Source organism: Herpailurus yagouaroundi, unplaced genomic scaffold, assembly GCF_014898765.1.
Source record: "Herpailurus yagouaroundi ecotype Mexico unplaced genomic scaffold, PumYag 215, whole genome shotgun sequence".
Classification (NCBI taxonomy): Eukaryota; Metazoa; Chordata; class Mammalia; order Carnivora; family Felidae; genus Herpailurus; species Herpailurus yagouaroundi.
The window spans coordinates 5,301,664-5,324,261 of record NW_024412446.1 but is presented as its reverse complement, the minus strand read 5'-3'; the positions used below and the strand labels follow the sequence as shown (position 1 = coordinate 5,324,261).

At 38.9% G+C, this 22,598-nt stretch overlaps 1 protein-coding gene across 1 annotated transcript in view; it reads left to right on the top strand.

Moving 5' to 3' along the window:
• NF1 (neurofibromin 1) overlaps positions 1 to 22,598 on the top strand; it is a 258,016-nt gene that overhangs the window by 218,617 nt on the left and 16,801 nt on the right. Inside the window, exons 39-55 of the mRNA XM_040455091.1 lie at positions 2,557 to 2,750; positions 3,704 to 3,844; positions 4,260 to 4,539; positions 5,009 to 5,223; positions 5,479 to 5,540; positions 5,684 to 5,798; positions 6,331 to 6,432; positions 8,167 to 8,307; positions 12,715 to 12,841; positions 14,407 to 14,538; positions 15,781 to 15,916; positions 17,153 to 17,310; positions 19,799 to 19,921; positions 20,312 to 20,442; positions 20,630 to 20,730; positions 22,025 to 22,167; positions 22,550 to 22,596. Coding sequence (XP_040311025.1) covers positions 2,557 to 2,750; positions 3,704 to 3,844; positions 4,260 to 4,539; positions 5,009 to 5,223; positions 5,479 to 5,540; positions 5,684 to 5,798; positions 6,331 to 6,432; positions 8,167 to 8,307; positions 12,715 to 12,841; positions 14,407 to 14,538; positions 15,781 to 15,916; positions 17,153 to 17,310; positions 19,799 to 19,921; positions 20,312 to 20,442; positions 20,630 to 20,730; positions 22,025 to 22,167; positions 22,550 to 22,596 — 2,348 coding nt within the window. The remainder of the gene's footprint in view (positions 1 to 2,556; positions 2,751 to 3,703; positions 3,845 to 4,259; positions 4,540 to 5,008; positions 5,224 to 5,478; positions 5,541 to 5,683; positions 5,799 to 6,330; positions 6,433 to 8,166; positions 8,308 to 12,714; positions 12,842 to 14,406; positions 14,539 to 15,780; positions 15,917 to 17,152; positions 17,311 to 19,798; positions 19,922 to 20,311; positions 20,443 to 20,629; positions 20,731 to 22,024; positions 22,168 to 22,549; positions 22,597 to 22,598) is intronic.

Here is a 22,598-nt window from a genome sequence, read left to right as displayed (position 1 = left end):
TTGACAATTCCTCAAGACCAGATCACTGTATATAGTTACTTAACAATAAGAGATGTAGGAATATAAGTCTAAAGAGACCATGTGTTAAGACTGACAAAACAAGAAAAGCATAAAGCTTTGTTAAGAAATATTAATATTAAAAAAAAAGATTCGTGTGAATGACCAGGCATGTTGTGTTCCTGGATTAAGCAGTTGTTCCCAGATTGTTATAAATTCAGTGCAATCCCATCAAAATAGCTTCAGGATTTGAGGATTAAAAAGGCAGAACTGAAAATGATTTTAAATTTCACCTAAAAGGACAAGAGTAGGTAAGAAAGTATAGAAAGAAAACTGAGACACACTTGATGTTGCAGACATCTGGACACATACCAGTACAGTAATTCAAACAGAGGTGTTCAAGAGTCAGCAGTCAGATCAGTTTAAGAGAAACAGATTGATAAAGAAGCATCACAAACTGATGGGGGAAGATTAAATCATTTAAGCAATGAGATGGGAAAATGCATTAAATTGGGTCCATCTTCACCCTAAACCACAAGATACCAGAATAAGTTCTAGTTATATTTAAGATATAAAAACTGGAACCATGGGGGCGCCTGGGTGGCTCAGTCGGTTAAGCACCCAACTCTTGATTTCAGTTCAGATCATGATCTCATGGTTCGTGGGTTTGAGCCCCACATCAGGCTCTGTGCTGCCATGTAGAGCCTACCTGGGATTCCCCCCCCCCCCCCCCCTCTCTCTCTCTCTCTCTCTCTCTCTCTCTCTCTCTCTCTTTCTCTCTCTCCCCGTCTCCCTCTGCGCCTCCTCTGCTCGCGCGCGCGCTCTCTCTCCCCCAAAATAAGTAAATAAACTTTAAAAATTATATAAAAAATAAAAACTGGAAGCATTAAAAAAGAAGAAAAATGTTTAATAGCTTTCTGGGTGATTAAGGACTTATGAAGGAAAAAAGTGGTAGATGGAAACAAAGGAAATGGTGAACATAAATGACCACATAAAACTTCAAAACATCTCTATTTCCAAAACTGAAACACAAGTAAAAGTTAATAAAAAACTAGGAAATAGGCTTGCAGCAAATATGAGAAAAGATTAACACCTTTAATCACAAAGAGTTCTTACAGATTAATGAGAAGTGGATCAACAGCAGTAGCATGCAGGTCATGCTAAAAAAGAGTGTATTTTAAGAAATTCACTAATAAAATCAAAGAAATACAAACTCAAAGAATAGAAAGATAACATTCAGTTATCAAACTGGCAAAGGATTTTGTTCACTTTATTTCAGTGTTGGCAGTCGATGGAATTGTGAACAGGGGCAGTGTTTTGAGAAAGCAGTTTGGACATGGATATCAAGACTCTTAGGAATGTTCATACCTTTTGGCCTCATGATTCCATCTTTTAGAATTTATCCTCAGGAATTGATGTTCAGGTGTTTATTATAGCATTACTTTTTATTTACATTTTTGAAATTCAGGCATATCCTACCAGTCAAGTGCCCACATCTTAAGTGAACAGCTTGATGAATTTTTACATGTGAATACATCACAAAACCATCTCCCAGAACAAGAACATTTCCAGCATCCAGAAGACTCCTCTCAGTCAGTACACCATCCCCTCACCAAGAGTAACCACTCTTAGGACCTCTGTCGCCATGGATTTATTTTGCCTACTTTTGAACTTCACATAATGTTATTTATAATAGCAAAATATGGGAACAATCTAAAGGTCAAACAATGAAGAACTAATTAAATTGTCAGATTTCCATATGATGGAGTAACATGAAACCATTAAAAATATTTTGGTTCAGAATTTCAGTTTGGAAAGATGAAAATATTCTGGAGATGGAGACTGGAGATAGTTGCACAATGATGTACGTAAGGCCACTGACATGTGCACTTACCAATGGCAAATTTCATGCCGTGTGTATTTTACCACAATTAAAAAAAAGCATTTTGGGGACTCTAGATAAAGTTACATGGAGGAATTTTTGTATCTTTTTCTAAGTCCGAAGTTATTTCAGAATGGTTCAAAAAATGTTTATGGAGAATTTTTAATGATGAGTAACAACCTCAGTATAACGTGTGGTGCAGAAGATCTTCAAAACATCCTGCACGTACAGCATAGCCCCGTCTTTGCGGAAGACATGGGGTGGGTTTTCTGTGCATACACACACGTAATGTACCTCATCTCTGCATAGCTTTGAAAGCCTGAGGAGAGAGAGATTAATCTCAGCTTCATTTTTGTGGGGATGCTTTCCTTTTCCCTAACTTTCTTGGATTGCCACATATTCCTTTTACAATTAGAGTAAAAATTTTAACTAGAAGGTATTAAGAGGGAGAAAAATAAGATAACCCTTTTCAAACATGGCTAGTTGGCTTCTAAGATTACTTTCTTCACGGCCTATTGTCCTCGTCTCTGTCTTTAACATGGTGGCCAAATCTCTTTTCTCCGGGCTGTCTCCTAGGTAATGATCTTTACCTTTTACCTTCTTTCTCCCGATCCCTTATTTTTATTGTGGATGTCCTTTTCATTGGCCGTCTATGCTCATGGTGTATTTTTTCCCAGGTATTGAATTGAAACACCTTTGTTTGGAATACATGACTCCCTGGCTGTCAAACCTGGTCCGTTTTTGTAAGCACAATGATGATGCCAAACGACAAAGAGTTACCGCCATTCTCGATAAGCTGATAACAATGACCATAAATGAGAAACAGATGTACCCATCCATTCAAGCCAAAATATGGGGGAGCCTTGGGCAGGTATTGAGTTTGCTCAAATATTTAAATGTCTAGTACCTCCGTGATGCAGATATTAATCTAGTACCCCCTTTGTGCAAAACATTGTGCTAGGCATTAGGGATACAGCTGTGGAAAAGACAGTCCCCTCTTTCAAAAGGCATGCAGACACTCCCCTAATTCTTGATCCGCTTCAGAATTGTAGATGTCTAATGCATGTTTCAGAGCCAGAAAAAAACTAGTTATTTTAGTGCTCTTTTCCATGACATAACTGTATAGGATTCAACTGTAAAACTCCAGTGTTGTTTCTAGTAAATAGTGCTGTGTAACATATTCTAGTACCTGACGTACCAGAGAGGTCAGTAGATATTTGTCAGTTGATGTTATTTGGGACACCTGCTTTCGTCTATCGTTCTCTCTCACAAGAACACCAGGAGTAAAGTACAGAATATACTGTAATGTTTTCCTTTTTATCTGACAAGAATTATGCCCATCATTTCTTCTACATTACCGCTTAAGGAAGTGATCCCTTAACTCAAACAACGCTGCGAATCCTCCAAGTAATTTGAAATGACCTTGGAGCTGGTTTTAGAGCTCTGTAAAACATCTCAGCACTTGAAGTCATTTCCTATATATTAAAACAATTGTATTTTATATTAATCACACATGACTGTCTTAGGAGACAACAGAGGTGCTTTGCTAGTGGATGAAAATAATACACGTGGAAATTTAAAATTTTTGCATGCCAGTCTCTTCATCTCTGACGCAGTTGAGTGAATGTCTTCATACTCCTTCGGATATGTAATGATAAATTACATTTATTGACAGGTCTCTAAATGAAACCTAGTGTTTTGGAGGCCTCAGGGAACGTAGAAGTTTCATGTTGATTGGGCTGCTGCTTGCAGTATTTTTAAATTAAAACTTAAGTTGGCACAACAGATGGCTGAAACATACATTATTTCTCCCTCTTCCACTAGATTACAGATCTCCTTGACGTTGTACTAGACAGTTTCATCAAAACCAGTGCGACAGGTGGCTTGGGATCAATAAAAGCCGAGGTGATGGCAGATACTGCCGTAGCTTTGGCTTCTGGAAATGTGAAATTGGTTTCCAGCAAGGTAATCAGCTTTTCCTTTGCCTTCTGGACCATGGCATGATGTGTCTGTTTTTATTACCGGGAGGTTTTTTGGTATGGTGACTAGTCGTTTTAGAGTTAAACTGAAATTTTTTGTGATAAAACTTTTTTTTAGCCCGTGTGTTTCTTAAAATTCTGTTTCTTGGGGCGCCTGGGTGGCGCAGTCGGTTAAGCGTCCGACTTCAGCCAGGTCACGATCTCGCGGTCCGTGGGTTCGAGCCCCGCGTCGGGCTCTGGGCTGATGGCTCGGAGCCTGGAGCCTGTTTCCGAGTCTGTGTCTCCCTCTCTCTCTGCCCCTCCCCTGTTCATGCTCTGTCTCTCTCTGTCCCAAAAATAAATAAACGTTGAAAAAAAAAAAATTTTTTTTAATAAATAAATAAAATTCTGTTTCTTAACAGGTTATTGGAAGGATGTGCAAAATAATTGACAAGACATGCTTGTCTCCAACTCCTACCTTAGAACAGCATCTCATGTGGGACGACATTGCCATCCTCGCACGCTACATGCTGATGCTGTCCTTCAACAATTCCCTTGACGTGGCAGCTCATCTCCCCTACCTCTTCCACGTTGTTACTTTCTTAGTAGCCACGGGGCCGCTCTCCCTTAGAGCTTCCACACATGGATTGGTCATTAATATCATTCACTCTCTGTGTACTTGTTCACAGCTGCATTTTAGTGGTGAGTTCCAAGAAAGTAACTTGTGTTTTGTAATTCCTTTCTCCGCTTTATATAGCCTGGTTGGCACAGATTATCCTAGTTGTGAGTACGGTGCCTTAACACTAGCTGCTTATTGGAGCTTGTGATAGTGGCATGAAATACTATCAAAAAGAAAAAGAATAAATTAATTCCATTCCATTTCAAGCTATAGCCAAGATTTTGTGTGTGTATTTGTCAGGTAGAATCTTGTAACTATCTCAGAAGCTAAAGCCTGAGCACCAGTTGACGGTGTAGCATTACTAGCGTGAATTTGTAGAGAAATGGAGCTAAAGCAATGAGCATTGAGATAATGTATCTAGAGGGTTGGTTTAGGGAGCATGGTTATATAATTTTGATCTGCTACTCAAATTTTCCAAATTCAAAGTGAAATTTGCCACGTTAAAAAGTTAATATCTTTAAAGTCTTCACTTGTTCCTTTTTTCTTTTACAGAAGAGACCAAGCAAGTTTTGAGACTCAGTTTGACAGAGTTCTCATTACCCAAGTTTTACTTGCTGTTTGGCATTAGCAAAGTCAAGTCAGCTGCTGTCATTGCCTTCCGCTCCAGTTACCGGGACAGGTCGTTCTCTCCTGGCTCCTACGAGAGGGAGACGTTTGCTTTGACATCCTTGGAAACAGTCACGGAAGCTTTGTTGGAGATAATGGAGGTACACTAGGCAAAATGATAAGAAACTAAGGTTATTTTTTTAATCCGTTAGTACTGTAAAGGAGAAATACCAGTTTATTCTATTTTACGCTTAATGCTTAAACAAAACTCCCATGGAATGTGTTTATTGGTAATATATATATATATATATATATATATATACACATCGCTTATTTAATGACATTATAATAAGCATTATTTAATGATTAGTATACATTTATGTGCATGACTCTATTTAGAGTATCCTTTTTTTAAGGCATGTATGAGAGATATCCCAACATGCAAGTGGCTGGACCAGTGGACGGAACTAGCTCAAAGGTATGTCCCAAATAAATTTAACTCGTAGGAGTATGGGTATTGTTGAAAATGTCAACATTACTGCAGAGTCGATATTTTAATTAATTACCTAGTATGTGTAAACACAAAGGTTTTCATAGACTGTTTGGGTCTTTTAATTGCAGATTCGCATTCCAATATAATCCATCCCTGCAACCGAGAGCTCTTGTTGTCTTTGGCTGTATTAGCAAGCGAGTGTCTCATGGGCAGATAAAGCAGATTATCCGTATTCTTAGCAAGGTACATCTCTGCCCCTCCTCCCAAATACCTGTGGGTCTCAAGTTGGAAAGCATATCTTGCATGTTTCTCAGCGACATCTAAACTTGAAGTTAATAAAATATCTTGCATGTTGCTTGCTAAACCTTTAAACAATGGATTTGGTTATTTTCTTTATTATAATTCTTTGAAGTGAAGAAACCTTTTCTAAAGAAGACACCTTAAAAGAAAATATGTATTGTCTCTTTGGCTAAGAAGGTACTCTCAGTATTTTATCAGTTTTCAAAGCATTTAACTGTATGGTAGAACTTGCCTTATATAAAAGTATTTAATTTGTAACAATATAATAATGCACAAAATATTGTATTGGAATATAACATAGAAGTATTTAAAAATGAAAACCCAAATGATCTAGCTACCAAGAATACCACAGCATTGGAAATAATTCTAGCACTTACTAACCAAGGAATTATTCTGAACTGATTCTGAGATCCAGTTTAGGAGTTTATGTTTTATTTCAGTGAAAGTAAAATAAAAAATTCTGTTTCCCTAAAAGGCACTTGAGAGTTGCTTAAAAGGACCTGATACTTACAACAGTCAAGTTCTGATAGAAGCCACAGTAATAGCGCTAACCAAATTACAGCCGCTCCTCAATAAGGTAATTACTGTACAGAACGAGCCCATTTAGTTTGGGCATTGGTATTAAATGTTTCATTTTGTGTCAAAGAGTTCAGAAAATAAGTTGGGCTGAGAGGTTATAAAGAAGAGGAGGTAGTTAAAGCAGAACTTCCTGTCTTTAAGTGTAGTTGTTTGAAGAACTCACACTAGAGGAAGATAAGTATGTGGAGGATGTTCTCGGGTGCTTCTAAGTTTTTGTCTCATCAGTGCTAAAGGAAGACAGGTGTAGACTCTGACTTGTTTTGTCCAATAAGTGTTCATTGAGCACCTGCTATGTGCCAAGTACCATTTTAGGTTCTAGAGAGGTAGTACCTGAACCAAACTAATAAAATTCCCTACCCTCGTGGAGCTTACATTCTGGGACGAGTGTGGGAGTTGGGGCATGAAATAGATAATAAAATAAGTACGATAATAGTTCACGATCATTACCATGGAGAAATGTAAAGCTGGGTGAAGTGTACCTAATCACCAAAGAAGTTTGGGTGCTAAATGAAGTTGATGTTTAAAAGGAATGAAAGGATGCGGCCACTGATTTAGGATGGGCTGAGCTTATCTCAGCTTTGTGGCCTGGAGCAGGTCGTTTAACATATCTGGACATCATATTTCCACATTGATAAAATGAATAGACTAGATGATGGTGGAGCATTATTTTCCAACTCTAAAGTTGTATAATTATATGAATTGAGTACAAAGATTTGAGGGAGGTTACAGAGAAATAAATACCTGTGTGCTCCTCCTATCGAGTTGTATCTACAAGCACATCTTCTAATCCTAAATTACACAAAATGGTTCGCTCGTCCTCATACGTTAAAATGAGGCTCAGAAGGGCTAAGTGACTTCCCCAAGGTCACATACCTAATAAGACAGAACCACGATTCTCTTCCAAGGCTGTCTGACCCTGAAGTCTATGTATTTTCCCCTATACCACACTGCTAAATAAGGGTTCCCCCAAATCAATATCTTTAATTCATAACAGCAAGAGATACTATGCTGATAAAGGTGACAAGAAAATTAAAAGGGTAGAACCTAAAGTTAAAGAGATAGTGGGATTTAGTGTAGAGAAAGGGAGAAAGCCTTGCATAGCAAACCATGCAGCAGGAGGGTCATACAAGAATGCTGGGACAGTGAAGAGATGGTGGGCAGAATATTCTAGTTGTATGGAGAAATTTTGCAGGAGAATAGAGAGAGGGAAGGTTGTAAAGATTGGATAGAACTAATCTAACATCTAAGACCCTTCAGAAAGGAGTTTGGAAATGTCCCTATATGTTTTCAAGCAGATAAGTAATATGACAAAAGGAAGGCTTAGAAGGGTTCTTCTGGGGGCATTGTGCACCGCAGATTGGAGTACGGGGAGACCAGAGGCAAAAAAGAATCCACATTTACAGTAAAGAAGGTTGGTGTAGAATAAAGTCGTTAGCAATAAGCAAATACTAAAGAGACTACTTTGGAAGGATCAACAAGACTTGGTGACTGGAGTTTGGGATCAAAGAACAGGGAGAAACCAAAGTAGGTGTTAATGTTCTCAGCCTGGCTAACTGTGTCTTTAGCTATACACATGCAGTAGATGAAGAGCCTACCCGTATATTTACCTTCTTCAGAAGAGAAAACATGCATCATCTGGGCGTCAATGTGCTCTGTTTGATACTGCAATGTGTTTTGAACGAGACTATTTTGTAGCTCATCTCACTAATCTGGAATGCGTGGCCTTTGCCAGGACTCCCCTCTGCACAAAGCCCTCTTTTGGGTAGCTGTGGCTGTGCTACAGCTCGATGAGGTCAACTTGTATTCAGCAGGCACCGCCCTTCTTGAACAAAACCTGCACACCTTAGACAGTCTGCGGATATTCAACGACAAGGTAAGCAAGCTTTCATTTGGCATCCCTAGAGTATGCACGTTAAGAATTCCTCTCTTTTTTATTGTTGTCCTTTTAAAATCAGAAGAGGTCCATAACTTCAACATGAATTTCTTTAATACAACTTATTGTGAGTATAGCTTCTTAACAACTCATATAAAACTAAACTTTCCTATGTAAAAATAGCAGAAAACAGTATTCACCCAATACTGGTAAATAGAAGAGGGATGAAAAATACTGAGTAGTGGGGCACCTGGGTGGCTCAGTTGAGCATCTCCTGTCAGCTCAGGTCATGATTGGTTCATGGGTTCCAGCCCCTGGCAGTGCAGAGCTTGCTTGGGATTCTCTCTCCCTCTCTCTGCCCCTCCTTAGCTCGCACACACACTCTCTCCCCCTCTCTCTAATTAAATAAACTTAAAATATATATACATATATTGATGGGGTCCCTGGGTCGCTCAGTCAGTTAAGCTTCTGACTCTTGAGTTTGGCTCAGGTCATGATCTCACAGTTCGTGGGTTCGAGCCCCACATAGGGCTCTGCACTGACAGTGCTGAGCCTGCTTGGGATTCTCTCTCCCTCTCTCTGTGCCCCTCCCCTGCACACACACTCACTCACTCACTCTCTCAAAAATACATAAACAAACTTTTTTTTTTTTTTTAATTTACATCCAAATTAGTTAGCATATAGTACAACAATGATTTCAGGAGTAGATTCCTTAGTGCCCCTTACCCATTTAGCCCATCCCCCCTCCCCCACCCCCTCCAGTAACCCTCTGTTTGTTCTCCATATTTGAGTCTCTTCTGTTTTGTCCCCCTCCCTGTTTTTATATTGTTTTCATTTCCCTTCCCTTATGTTCATATGTTTTGTCTCTTAAAGTCCTCATATGAGTGAAGTCATATGATTTTTGCCTTTCTCTGACTAATTTCACTTAGCATAATACCCTCCAGTTCTATCCATGTAGTTGCAAATGGCAAGATCTCATTCTTTTTGATTGCCGAGTAATAACTCCATTGTATATATATATACCACATCTTCTTTATCCATCCATCCATCGATGGACATTTGGGCTCTTCCCATACTTTGGCTATTGTTGATGGTGCTGCTATAAACATGGGGGTGCCTGTGTCCCTTCGAAACAGCACACCTGTATCCCGTGGATAAATGCCTAGTAGCACAATTGCTGGGTCATAGGGTAGTTCTATTTTTAGTTTTTTGAGGAACCTCCATACTGTTTTCCAGAGCGGCTGCACCAGCCTGCATTCCCACATAAACAAACATTTTTTTAAAAATCTATTGAGTAGGGGTGCCTGGGTGGCTCAGTTGGTTGAGTGTCTGACTTCAGCTTGGGTCATGATCTCACAGTTCATGAGTTCAAGCCCTGCATCAGGCTCTCTGCTGTCAGCGCAGAACCCGCTTCAGATCCTCTGCCTCCCGTCCTCTCTGCCTGTCCCCCACTTGCACTATCTCTCTCAAAAATAAATAAACATTAAAAAAAAAATTGAGTAGTAATAGCTATTATGCTAGGCTGTGTGCTTTGCTGTACTTTGCACTGTACTACATAGGACCATCATTATTTGTGATTTCATAACCCAAGATTAGCGTTCTCTACCTCCCATTTCACGGATGAAGAAATAATGTATACGAAAGCTTATTTTTATTGAATAATGGTACTTAATGAAAAATAGGGTGGAGAGTCTAAAGGACACTTTGGGGTACTTAATTATACTAGTTTTTGGTTTTGCCTAATCCCACTTTGAAACATACCATTAGCGCCCTTCGTAATGTTTATCAACCTTGACTGTGGTTGGATTTTGGTTCACAGAGTATAGAGGAAGGCATATAACAGTATGAAATGATGTCCCGTTTGTCTTTGGAGAAAAATGGGATAAGTCTAGGAAAAAGAAAGGGGAGGAATTTTTTTTTTTTAAAGATATGTACATGTTTATAACAAGAGATTTACTTGAAGTGAGCTGAACAAAGCTGTGAGTGGGAAAAACACAGAGAACAGGAGCATGGTTTGAAGTGTGAAGATACTTGGGTTAAACACTGTTTCATCAGTCTGCCAGATGTGGTATACACTTGGAACAGCCACCTTGAAGTTTATCCATCAAACCTCCATTTTACAAAACACGAAAGAAAAAAGTTAACTAGCTTGTCCATGTTCGTACATCTGATTGGGGACTAGAGCCCATCCTTCATGATCCCCGTTGTGCTTCTCTGGGGTTGTCTTGGGACCATGGTGCTCAGAGAGAGATAGCTAGCTGTTGGCTAGTTGTACGGATATAAAAATAGTTGTAAATGAAATGTCTGTCTAGGCATATCTGCCTTGGTATTTTCATTGCCACAACGGCCCATTAGCAGGAGCTAATATTGACTTCAGTGCCCCCAGGATACTAGGAATCAGAGTTAATAAAGCTTATTAGAAGTTGCCAGGAGGTGAGATGAATAAGGTCTGAGGATCTGCTGTATAACACGGTGACTATAGTTGATAACACTGTAGTGTATAATTGACACTTGCTAAGAGTAGAACTGAAAGTTCTACATTTAACGACTTAATGTTCTCATCAAAAGCGGGCTGTAAATATGTGACATGATGGGCATGTTCATTAACTGGATGGGGTAAATTCTTTCACAGTGTAAACATGTATCAAATCATCATGTTGTACACTTTAAACACCTTAGAATTTTGTCAGTAATACCTTAATAAAGCTAGAAAAAATAAATTGTACATATAGCAGTAATAGATAATCATACCTTATATAGTATTCTGCAACTTCCTTTTTTATTTAACAACATAAAGTGAACATCTTTCTAAGCACACACACACACACACACACACACACACACACACATTCACACGGACATGTTTCTGTGTGTGTGTGTGTGTGTGTGTGTGTGTAATTCTTTCCCATGGCTGCAGAATACAGTATGCATGAGCCACAATTTTTTCAACCATTTGCCCATTAATGAACATTTGTTTCTGTCGTTTCTTCTTTTCTGTTATAAACAGTGCTACTGTAAACACCTCTTGACATTTATTTTAAATACTCCTGTTTTCCTTTCTTTGAGATAGAAATCTAGATAACCTGAGCATGACCCTAAATACCTTCAGTTGTTGGCTTTTAAAAATTTCTGTTCAGGAAAGGGAAAGAAAAATAAGATAAAAACAGAGAGGGAGGCAAACTATTAGAGACTCTTCAATGCAGAGAAAACGAACTGAGGGTTGCTGGAGGGGTATTGGGAGGGGGATGGATTAAATGGGTCATGGGCATTAAGGAAGGCACTTGTTGAGATGAGCACTGGGTGTTCTATGTATATGATGAATCTCTAACTTCTACTCCTGAAATGATTATTACAGTATATGTTAAGTAACTTGGATTTAAATAAAAATCTTTTAAAGAGGAGAGAAATAATCTCTGTTCATGAGGGAATCACTGCGTTTTTGGTTTGTTTGTTGTTGTTGTTGTTGTTGTTGTTTCATTATTTTAGAGAGAGAGAGAGCACTCGAGCAGGGGCGGGGCAGAGTGAGAGGAGGACGTAACATCTGAAGCTGGCTCTGCACTGACAGCAGAGAGTCTGATGCAGGGCTTAAACTCACAAACTAGGAGATCGTTACCCGAGCTGAAGTCGGAAGCTTAACTGACTGAACTACCCAGGCGCCCCTCCCTGGGCTTTTTTTAAAAATGCAGATTCTGGGGCATTACCCAGTGACCTTAAACCCTAATTATGTTGGGCAAGTTGCATAGCATTTTTAAGTTTCAGTTTCCTTGTTTTCCCACACTAGAATGTAAAATCCACCAAGGCGAGTAGTTTTTGTTTTGTTCACGGATTTATTTGCAGAGCCTAGAGCCATGCCTGGCACGTCAAAAACACATAATAAGTACTTGAGAAGTAAAAGAATGAGCCAATAAATCTGTACAATGGAGCTAATGTTGGCTGCATAGGAGTGCTTTAAGGTTTCAGTACAGTAATGCATCTAACATTGTCGCATACTGCAGGCACTCAGTAAATAGGAACTCTTTTTGTTGTCTTGAATTTTCAGTCATAGTACACAAAACACTACATCTGCTACAAGTCAATGGATGGTCTTGTTTAAAACAACAATAATTCTAATTTTTAAAAAGTCATCACAATGTAAATTGATAACCATTTGTTCTGCATCATAAACCAAAGCTATTTCATCTTCTATCATCTTATTATTTATGTATGCTTGATTGTCTCACAGTAACTTATTTGTAGTATCTTGAATGTTCTATGGTGTTCTATAGTCATCTGAAAATAATTTCTCTCAACTCGAAAGGATTACTTATCTTGTCATAGCTGTTGAACACAATCAAAAACCAATAAGTGACCCTTTAAGGAAAGATCCTGTGTGAACCCCACCAACCATCTTCTGATTATCTTTAATAGAGTCCAGAGGAAGTATTTATGGCAATCCGGAACCCTCTGGAATGGCACTGCAAGCAGATGGATCATTTTGTTGGACTCAATTTCAACTCTAACTTTAACTTTGCGCTGGTTGGACACCTCTTAAAAGGTAGAGGGCTTGGGTCAGAATGTTTTTATGAAACGATATCAGGAAGCCTGAAGTAACTAAAATAATTCATAATTTTAAATAAGTTGAAATAATTTGGCTCATATGTCTTACTTTAACTGCAAATATATCTGTCTTCCTGAGCCATGTTTTGTTCAATATGTATTTTAATGGAGCCTAATTCCACGTCAATTATCAGACTTCCTTTAAAAGGCAAAAGAGTTGATTCCTACAATAATCCTAAATACCGGACTTTCTAATAGCTGTATTATTAGTCAATACTAAGTACCTTTTTGGTTATTGGAAATAAGACAGACTGCAAATCAGTAAATGTAACTTGGGTAACTTATGTTAGAAAATGACAGCTTAGAGAGTTGATCACAGACTTTCCTCAACTTGTTTTTAACGTATTGATTAGTTGCATCGTTACGTACCACAGAACCTCACTTTTCTTGTACCCCACACTCCCCCCCCCCCCCCGCTTCAGATTTTTGTATTGCTTATAGCAGTGGTCTCAGCTATTCTTAGAGCCAACCCAATCACTGCCTGCCCTGGCTCCACTCCCCACTGCTGACTTCACTGTGTGTTAGCTTCGGTTTATTAACATGGAACAGCCATGGCCAGAGACTATGCCATTAATAGGAGCGGCGTATGGTGAGGAGTCGGAGGCAAGAGCAGTGAGACTTAGGATGAGGAACTAGCATGAACCAATGGTCTTAAGCAGCACTGCTTTGGTCATAATTAGAGTTTTTTATCAATTTAAATGATTCTTACACTTGGAGGGATCATGGAGGTTCCCCCAGTTTTTGCCTGACATATGTACATACACCCACTAATGTGAATGTAAACATTTGATTTCATCACCTTATGGAATTTCTGCAAAAATATTAATAGTTTTAATCACTAAGGTGAATAGGGATTGCTCAAAAGATATTACACTGACTCCAGGAATTCAAAAGAAGGGTTGCACTAGGCTGATAAAGTGCTTGCCTATTCTGTATTTCTAAAAATATACCAGGTGTTTTCAGTGTCCACATCCCCTGCTGTAAAATGGAGTAGGTTTCATGTTTAAAAGGTGTCCAGAGACCAGGCTTACTCTCTGGTCAACCCTGTTCTTCGGGTTCTGAGAGCATATGCAGCCTATGTCATTAGGGTTTTTTCTTTAAGAAAAAAAAAATTTAAGCAATAGAACCCTATTTTCAAAAGATATCGTAAGGTGATCCCCAATACATAGTTGTTTGTTTTTGTTTTTGTTTTTTAAAAGTTCCTGCACTGCTTTAGGGAATGGAATATCTGAAACCACATCCATCTTTCCTAATTTTCCTCTCCCTGAGGTACCTTAGAGTTCCAGGGAACAGTATTCTTTTCTACACATATATGGTACTTAATCTTTTTGTAATTAAGTATTCACATTTGTATGTTTATCTTCCCAAACAGCTGTTCTCAGAAGGCAGGAGTTTTCCCTTATATTTCCTTTCCCTGTAGAGTTGCTAGTTAAGAGAGTAAGAACTCAAGGAATACTGGCTGAAAGAATGGACTAACTTCCTGTTCGTTTTTATTTGTTGTAGGGTACAGGCATCCTTCACCTGCCATTGTTGCAAGAACGGTCAGAATTCTGCATACACTACTGACTCTGGTCAACAAACATAGAAACTGTGACAAATTTGAGGTGAACACACAGAGCGTGGCTTACTTGGCAGGTAAAAGCACGAAACAGACAAAATTAATCTTACCGAATCTATCTAAAAACATCTGTCAGTCCTTCAGCTGGTTGCTTGGCGGGGTAAAGAGTTCAGAGTCCAGTCCTGTGGTGGTGGTTAAAATTTTAAGTTTTGCCAAAACATTTTTCCTTATAAAAGAACTTGCATTAAAGTCTGAAATGCATTCCCTTTGTCATCTTTGGTTCAAGACACTGCATGGTTCCCTATTTTCTGTCATAACATCTGAAGGCCTCAGCCTAGCATCCTTGGGCCCTTCAGCAGTTCTCCAGACTGTCGCCTTTCCCTACATTTCCTAAGTCCCAGTTTTTATTACCTCTCCAGATGGATGGGCTATTTTAAGCTCATCTACTTGCCACCCCCTTGGAATCGCCTTTCTGCCTCTTAAAAGTGCGTTCCTAATGCCATTTGTTTTAGCCAGAATGTCTGCCCATCCCCACCATCCCATTAAACCTTCCCACTTGTTCTTACCCGGTGTGTGTTTCTCCACTCGGCAACACTTAGCACTCCCATGTAATGTAGCTCTGGAACGTAGCAAGTGCGGATTCCCAATTTAGGAGACGGCAGTTTGTGGCAGCTTTTTTGTTGGAATCATTTGACCTTGGGGAAATCATCTAATATCTCAGAGTATTTTTCCTTATCTAAAAAATAGACCTTATAGTACCTGTCCTGCCCACTTTCTGTGTTTGTTGAGATCAAAAGTACATTAAAGCGCTTGACAAATACAAGGTACTTATTAAGGGGCGCCTGGGTGGCGCAGTCGGTTAAGCGTCCGACTTCAGCCAGGTCACGATCTCGCGGTCCGGGAGTTCGAGCCCTGCGTCGGGCTCTGGGCTGATGGCTCAGAGCCTGGAGCCTGTTTCCGATTCTGTGTCTCCCTCTCTCTCTGCCCCTCCCCCGTTCATGCTCTGTCTCTCTCTGTCCCAAAAAAAAAAATAAAAAAAACGTTGAAAAAAAAATTTTTAAAAATAAATAAATAAAATAAAATAAAATAAAATCTCAGTATATTTCATACTTATGTAGTCTTTCGAAACAGACCATAAACTTCCAAAGTAAGAAAGTCTGTCCTAAGTGGTTTATATCCTTAAACTTCACACTCTCTAGGGTTCTTTCTCTGCTTATCTGACAGCTATTACCCTCTAAGAGGTTGTAAGAAATGTATCCTGTTTTTAGTCACACTTGAAATTTGTTAAATTTTCTCATCTTCCTTCTTTTTCCTTTTAGCCTTACTCACAGTGTCTGAGGAGGTTCGAAGTCGCTGTAGCCTGAAACATAGAAAGTCTCTTCTTCTTACTGATATTTCAATGGAAAATGTTCCTATGGATACATATCCCATCCATCATGGCGACCCCAGCTATAGGTAAGTAGACTTCTTCTCCCATAATTACATAATTATAATCAGGTTTCAATTTTCCATGCCAGTGGAGGCAGGCAGCAAGAATAATCAGGAAGGTAATATATAGGGGAATCTAAAGATATCTAGGAAGAGTATATAAATCAAAACTCCTGTTACACACATACCATGTTTAATGTGGATTAGTAGTAGGAAAGTTTCTCTTCTTCTAATCTAACTGTGCTCATGTTAACATTAGTTTGCCTCTGTTAAGCACAAACCAGTTGAGTAGTGAAAAGAGATGATTTTGAAATTACCGAGTTGTAAGAAAGGGCCTAGGAAAAAACCAACATGAAATATAAGCAACATCACATTCTTAATGATAGAAAACTAAGCTATACAGGTTTGTGCAAAGATACACATGCTGACACATTTGTTGTATTTATTCCCATCACGCTAAACTTACTTAAAATTTTTCTATGGTGTGGATTTAGTTGGTAGAATAATCACATTATGCCCACTGTTGTATGTGGTTTGGGGTAGTATATTTTTCACTATAACATGGAGAAATTACATGAAACTTTGGAGACTTTCTATATTTTCAATTAAAAGACATCTTTAAGTTTTAGGTACCATGTTGAATGTAGGAACGTAATTGTGTAGCTGTAAGAGCTTCTATCATTCAATTTATCACCATCCCACTTTTCGATTAAAAAGTCTTCCACAGTTTCCCACTGAGATTTTAGCAGTGTATGCAGAAGTTTTCCAGGCACACTTGGTTTTCAGTAGTCTTATTCTTCAATCATTTCTCGGATTATATTTCTCTGACATATGCCCTTTTGGTCCTGAAAAGGAAAAAATGAGTTTGCTTGTGTTCCTTTGTCAAAGTATAGTTGCGTTTCTTGGTTTAAACCAAGAATACAATTGCCTGTTTAGACTTGATTTCCCCTGATTAAAAAATCAACGTGGTACAGTTCTGCCAAGCATCAGTGAGTCCCTACTGTGTATAAGACGTCGTGGCACGAAAGGAGAAAAGTGCTAATTTTTAAGAAAATTTCCCAAATAGATTCAAGAAACAAAGGAAGAAAGAGAATATTTCTTGGACATACACTAAGAGCTTGTACCCTAAAGCCTTTTAAAGTGCAGTTTTAAAATTAGGTGATTTCTGTCATTGGGAAATAGGACAGCCAATTGAGAAGGGCAAACAGTGGTTGTCTTTGTCACCATGTTACCTAATTCTTCTCAATTGTTTAAATCTCTCAGGACGCTAAAGGAGAACCAGCCGTGGTCATCTCCCAAAGGTTCTGAGGGGTACCTTGCAGCCACCTATCCAGCCGTGGGCCAGACCAGTCCCCGGGCCAGGAAGTCCATGAGCTTGGACATGGGGCAGCCTTCTCAGGCCAACACGAAGAAGTTGCTGGGTTAGTTTATCTAAATTATATAGAGTTTGTTAAACTTTTTTTTTTTTAACGGCCAGATACTTTCACTCGTGGAAGATTATTCAAAGGTGTTCAAAATTATCAAAATTTCCCATTTTGATATAGCAAAGTTTTTGATGCCAATTACAAGAGAGTTTGATAGATAAGTCAGTTAAGCCATATCAGTTAAACAGACAAATGAGAACAGGATCTTGAACCAGTTTTTTCTGATTCCTAGATGAAATACTGTGCTTATCCTCATTTTGTTCTGCCTTGGCCGGGCAGCAGGGAAATGGGAGTTGGGGAAACATTAGCCCGAGAAAGGAGGAGTCTGGCCACACTCAGATGCAGGACCTTTAACAATATATTTCCCCAAAAGTATCGCCTGAGGGCAGAATACATCAATATGCTATGAAGCTGTAATAATGCTATTTGCCACCTTGTCTTTAAAAAGACAACAAAGTAAGATTTTTTTGATTACTGTATTTTTTATTACTATATGGTTCTTTTTGAAAATGAAGATTGCTCAGTTACATCAGCATTTGTCGATGAGAGAGGTATACCTAAAATTCTGTGAAACCCTCTCCCTTTACAAAAACTGAAAGTAAATAATGAGAGAGCTCACTGACCTCATGCCACCACAGAGGAACTTTGTCTGAAGTTGGAATTGTTTCTAGAATACCTTGGGATCCATATTTCAGTGACCATGAATGGCTCAGTGGGTCTCAGTTATCCATACAAGCATATTTTTAAGTATCTCTGGGTATTGGGAAAATGTTTCTGTTCATAAGGAAAACAGTGAACAAACAATGAAGTGTGAAATAAATAATCTGCTAGTGAGCCATGAAAGAAATAGAAACCGTGAAGGTTAATCACTGTCACTAGTCACATAGGGTTGTTACCTTTTGTTTGAGTTTCTTTCTGTTTATACTTTGTCACAAAAGAGTCTTCTAGGAGTTTCCTAGTTACTTCGTGTTTTGTAATTCTGGATTTTCATGCTAAGGAAGTTGTAAGTGCAAAACTAACTTTAGAGAAAACGTACTATTGAATTCAGTTAGCCCATGTGCTAGATGAAAAAGTTATGGTCTCTGCCTTGAAGAGCTCATAGCTTGGTAGCTAGGCTTATAATCCACTGATTACGAAAGCATCCCCAAGTGTGCCGCTAAGTAACATGTCTTGCTGAGGAGAAACTGAGGATCTGAGGAAATTAGGAAACACTGCAGAGAGGAAGTAACTTTGAACTTTTTGAACTTTTGGGGCTTGAAGATTTACTGTGCACTTGCCTGACAGATACAGGGTGAGGAAGGCGAGTGTTCAAGAGAGGGGAGTGATGTGCGGGAGACTTTATATGCCGCGTTAAGAGATTTAGCCTTTTGTACCCAGCAGGGATCTTTAAGCAGGGAAGGGTTGTTACCAAATTTTGTTTTTAGGCAAGTTTTTCTGGCTGTGATGTGGAGAAATAGTCAGAGATGTTTGGCAAAGGGACCACATAAGGGATTGATAGAGCATCCAAACGAGACAGTGTGGACCTACACTAAGGCAGGAGCAATGAGAGAATGGAGAAGAGGGGTCAGGTGTGTGGTGATGTCTGAAGTAGAACGGACGAGACTTAGTGCAAGTCTAAATAGTCCACTGTCACCACTTAAAAAAAATTTTTTAATGTTTATTTAGTTTGAGAGAGAGAGAGAGAGAGAGAGAGAGACAGAGTGCAAGCAGGGGAGGGGTAGAGAGAGAGGGAGACACAGAATCCGAAGCAGGCCCCAGGCTCTGAGCTGTCGGCACAGAGCCCGATGTGGGGCTCGAACCCACAGACCACAAGATCATGACCTGAGCCAAAGTCAGGCGCTTAACCTACTGAGCCACCCAGGTGCCCCTCACCTTCATTACTTGAAATAAGAGAAAGGTATTTCATGTAGTGCGATACGTGACTTAGACTCAAAGCCAAGTGGAGACGGTGCTACTTGCCATTTTTGAAGCATGTCCCAGTATATCTATTATTTAGCACTTTCAGGCATGCAAATGTTGTTTTCAAAACTGAAGCGTTAAAATCAAACTTTGATCTTGCCCACATGTGGAAAAATTTCATGCTAATGACTAATTCTTGCCACGAGCAGAATTTCTTAAATTGAGAAAAGGCTGTTCAGACATAGTTGATCTTTGCAGCTGAACAGTGCATACCCCTATACTCATCACCAAACATTGTACTTGTTGGCAGAGTCGGTTACCTCCAGTGTGGTGAATGTACTCTCAGTTTAATTTGGACCAATGAGGTACATCCGGTCCTGAGATGGAAAGCCGTGGGGCCAAAATTCCTTGACAAGATGGAAACTAAAGGAGCGAGACTCTGCCCCCAGGGATGTGTTTGAGCTTTCTTTGGGTCCTTAAATGAAAACTTAAACACTTGATGTCCAAACATTTTCTTTTTAGTATAAATCCTATTCACAGACACTGTGGTTAATGAACTGCCATATTCTGTAACTTTTGTTTATAGGAACAAGGAAAAGTTTTGATCACTTGATATCAGACACAAAGGCTCCTAAAAGGCAAGAAATGGAATCAGGGATCACAACACCCCCCAAAATGAGGAGAGTAGCAGAAACTGATTATGAAATGGGTGAGAAACAGAGTTAATAATTGATCTAGATCATTGAAAATAAGATGGGAGAGCCATATTTGCTTTCCAGCCATTTCTTAGAATCTTTAGGATGAAATATAGACGCGTTTGCTCTTGTTCAGAAGATAAGCTATACAGTCCTTAAAATGAAAGTATTCCTGAAACCTGTATAAAAAGTAATCATATATATGATATACAGCATTGTGAACAGCTGGCCAGAACTTCTGTGTAGGTGGATATTAATTCTGTAAGATATTGATGTTGCTGTTTTAAGTACCTGCTAAAAAGCTATTGAATTATAGAAGTAACAGTAAAATGTTAGGTGAAGTGGTATCTGGTGTGAATGTTCGGTTAATACAGCTGATTGTGTTAATCCGTATCTCACTGCAGAAACTCAGCGGATTTCCTCATCACAACAACACCCGCATTTGCGTAAAGTTTCGGTGTCTGAATCAAATGTTCTCTTGGATGAAGAAGTACTTACTGATCCAAAGATCCAAGCGCTTCTTCTTACCGTTCTGGTAAAATTTTTGACCTTTCGTGGGGGGTGGGTTTTTTGCCCTCAAGTTTTTATTGCAGTCTATTCTTGGGAGGCCCTTAAATATTAAAAACATGAAAAGGAAGACGGTCTTCTGCCTCTCACCAGAACAGATAACAGTTCAGCCACAGAATAAAATGTGTTTTGTTGACTTTTTTGCACTTTGGCAGGCTACGCTGGTAAAATATACCACGGATGAGTTTGATCAGCGAATTCTTTATGAATACTTAGCGGAAGCCAGTGTTGTTTTCCCCAAGGTTTTTCCAGTCGTGTAAGTATCTCTTGTTTGTGTTTGACTTTTGTATCTATCTTGAAGTCATGTGTTTTATAAAAGCTCAGGCAAAGTATCATCCAATAATGTTCACCGGCTGTGGAGTGGGGGGGATATGAGACAGTGTGATAGAGATTTCAGCTTAGAGACAGTGGTTTAGTGGGGACCAAGACTAGTTTTGGCCTATTAGGGAGAACATTTTTTTTTTTTTTTTTTTTATCTTGTTGATTTTCTGAAGGCTTCATCCTGATGAGCATTGTTCATTCCCTCACTTAGCAGCAAACTGTTAGATGCTGTATGTACCTGTTTTGGTTTCTTTTTTGGTAGAGCTTGTGTGTTTATCCACTGCTGAGTGAAAACAAAATTAACCTTCTATATAGGAGATGACTTTTATTCTCTCTGAAGAGCAAAGATCATATTAGCCTCAAAGTATTCAAATCTAGGGGTGCCTGGGTGGCTCAGTCGGTTAAGCATCCGACTTTGGCTCAGGTCATGATCTCGCAGTTCGTGGGTTCGAGCCCCGCATCGGGCTCTGTGCTGACAGCTCAGAGCCTGGAGCCTGTTTCGTATTCTGTGTCTCCCTCTCTCTCTCTGAGCCACCCCTGTTCATGCTCTGTCTCTCTCTGTCTCAAAAATCAATAAACGTTAAAAAAAAAAATTAAAAAAAAAAGTATTCAAATCTAAATAACCCAAAGAAACATGGGATATTCTATTCCTGATCTAGACCTTCTATGTAGTATCATTGTATCCTTCCTTTTGTTTAATCTCATTTTAAAATGTCAGAATTTTATATAGTTGGCTCTTGGTTATTTCTATTAATGGAGTGTGGCCGGGTTAGACATAGTTAATTTCCTCTTAATTTTGAATAGATCATATGTTCCACCCCTCCAAATTAATTTTGCTTTCCTAAAGTGACTGATATTAAATTTAGTTTTAACTCCCCGGGTACATATCAACAGTCAGCAGAAAGAAATGGTCCTAAAACATGTCAAATGACAGAAGCCAACCTTGTCTTGAGCAAACAGTCACCATATATAATTAAACACGGTTGCATGACGGTACTAGTTGGTTGTTTTTACCATATTTTTCTTGACGACTAAAAAGGACAGACCACGAAAATAAATTCATACGTTTATTGTAGAAAATTGGAAAAGCACCAGAAAGTAAAAAAAACACCCCTCTCCCTTCATCTTTATCAACGTTGTTCTGGGGAATATATGATCTTTTCCAGTGTCTATTACCATGTAAGTTTCCTTTAAAATGTTCCTGTGTTTTGTTTTTGTTTTTTTCTTAGACACAATTTGTTGGACTCTAAGATCAACACCCTGTTGTCATTGTGCCAAGATCCAAATTTGTTAAATCCAATTCATGGAATTGTGCAGAGTGTGGTGTACCATGAGGAATCTCCACCACAGTACCAGACATCGTACCTGCAAAGTAAATGTCTCAGGAGGATGGTTGATGAACTTGCTAAAATGAGCGCTGTTACAGAATGCATGACTAAAGAATTCTTTATAAGGGATCGGCTTGTTCATACTTCTCTCTCCATATGCCGTTTTCCGACTCTTTACATCGCGTGTTCAGTTGTTCAATACAATACAAAGTTGTGGTTTACAACTTTTTAAAATTGCAGTATGGTTTTATACTGAGTTTAAGTGAGTTTTAATCTACCCTGACATTCATTGTAAAAAAAAAAAAAAAAAAAAGGTTTCAAATGTGTGTAGGTTTTAAATGTCATCAACTATACAACTTATTTAATTTCTGTTAAGATTAAGAGAGTATCATGCTTGTTGTAAGAGTAACATTTGATTTGTTGCAGGTTTTGGTTTTAATGGCTTGTGGCGGTTTGCAGGACCCTTTTCAAAGGT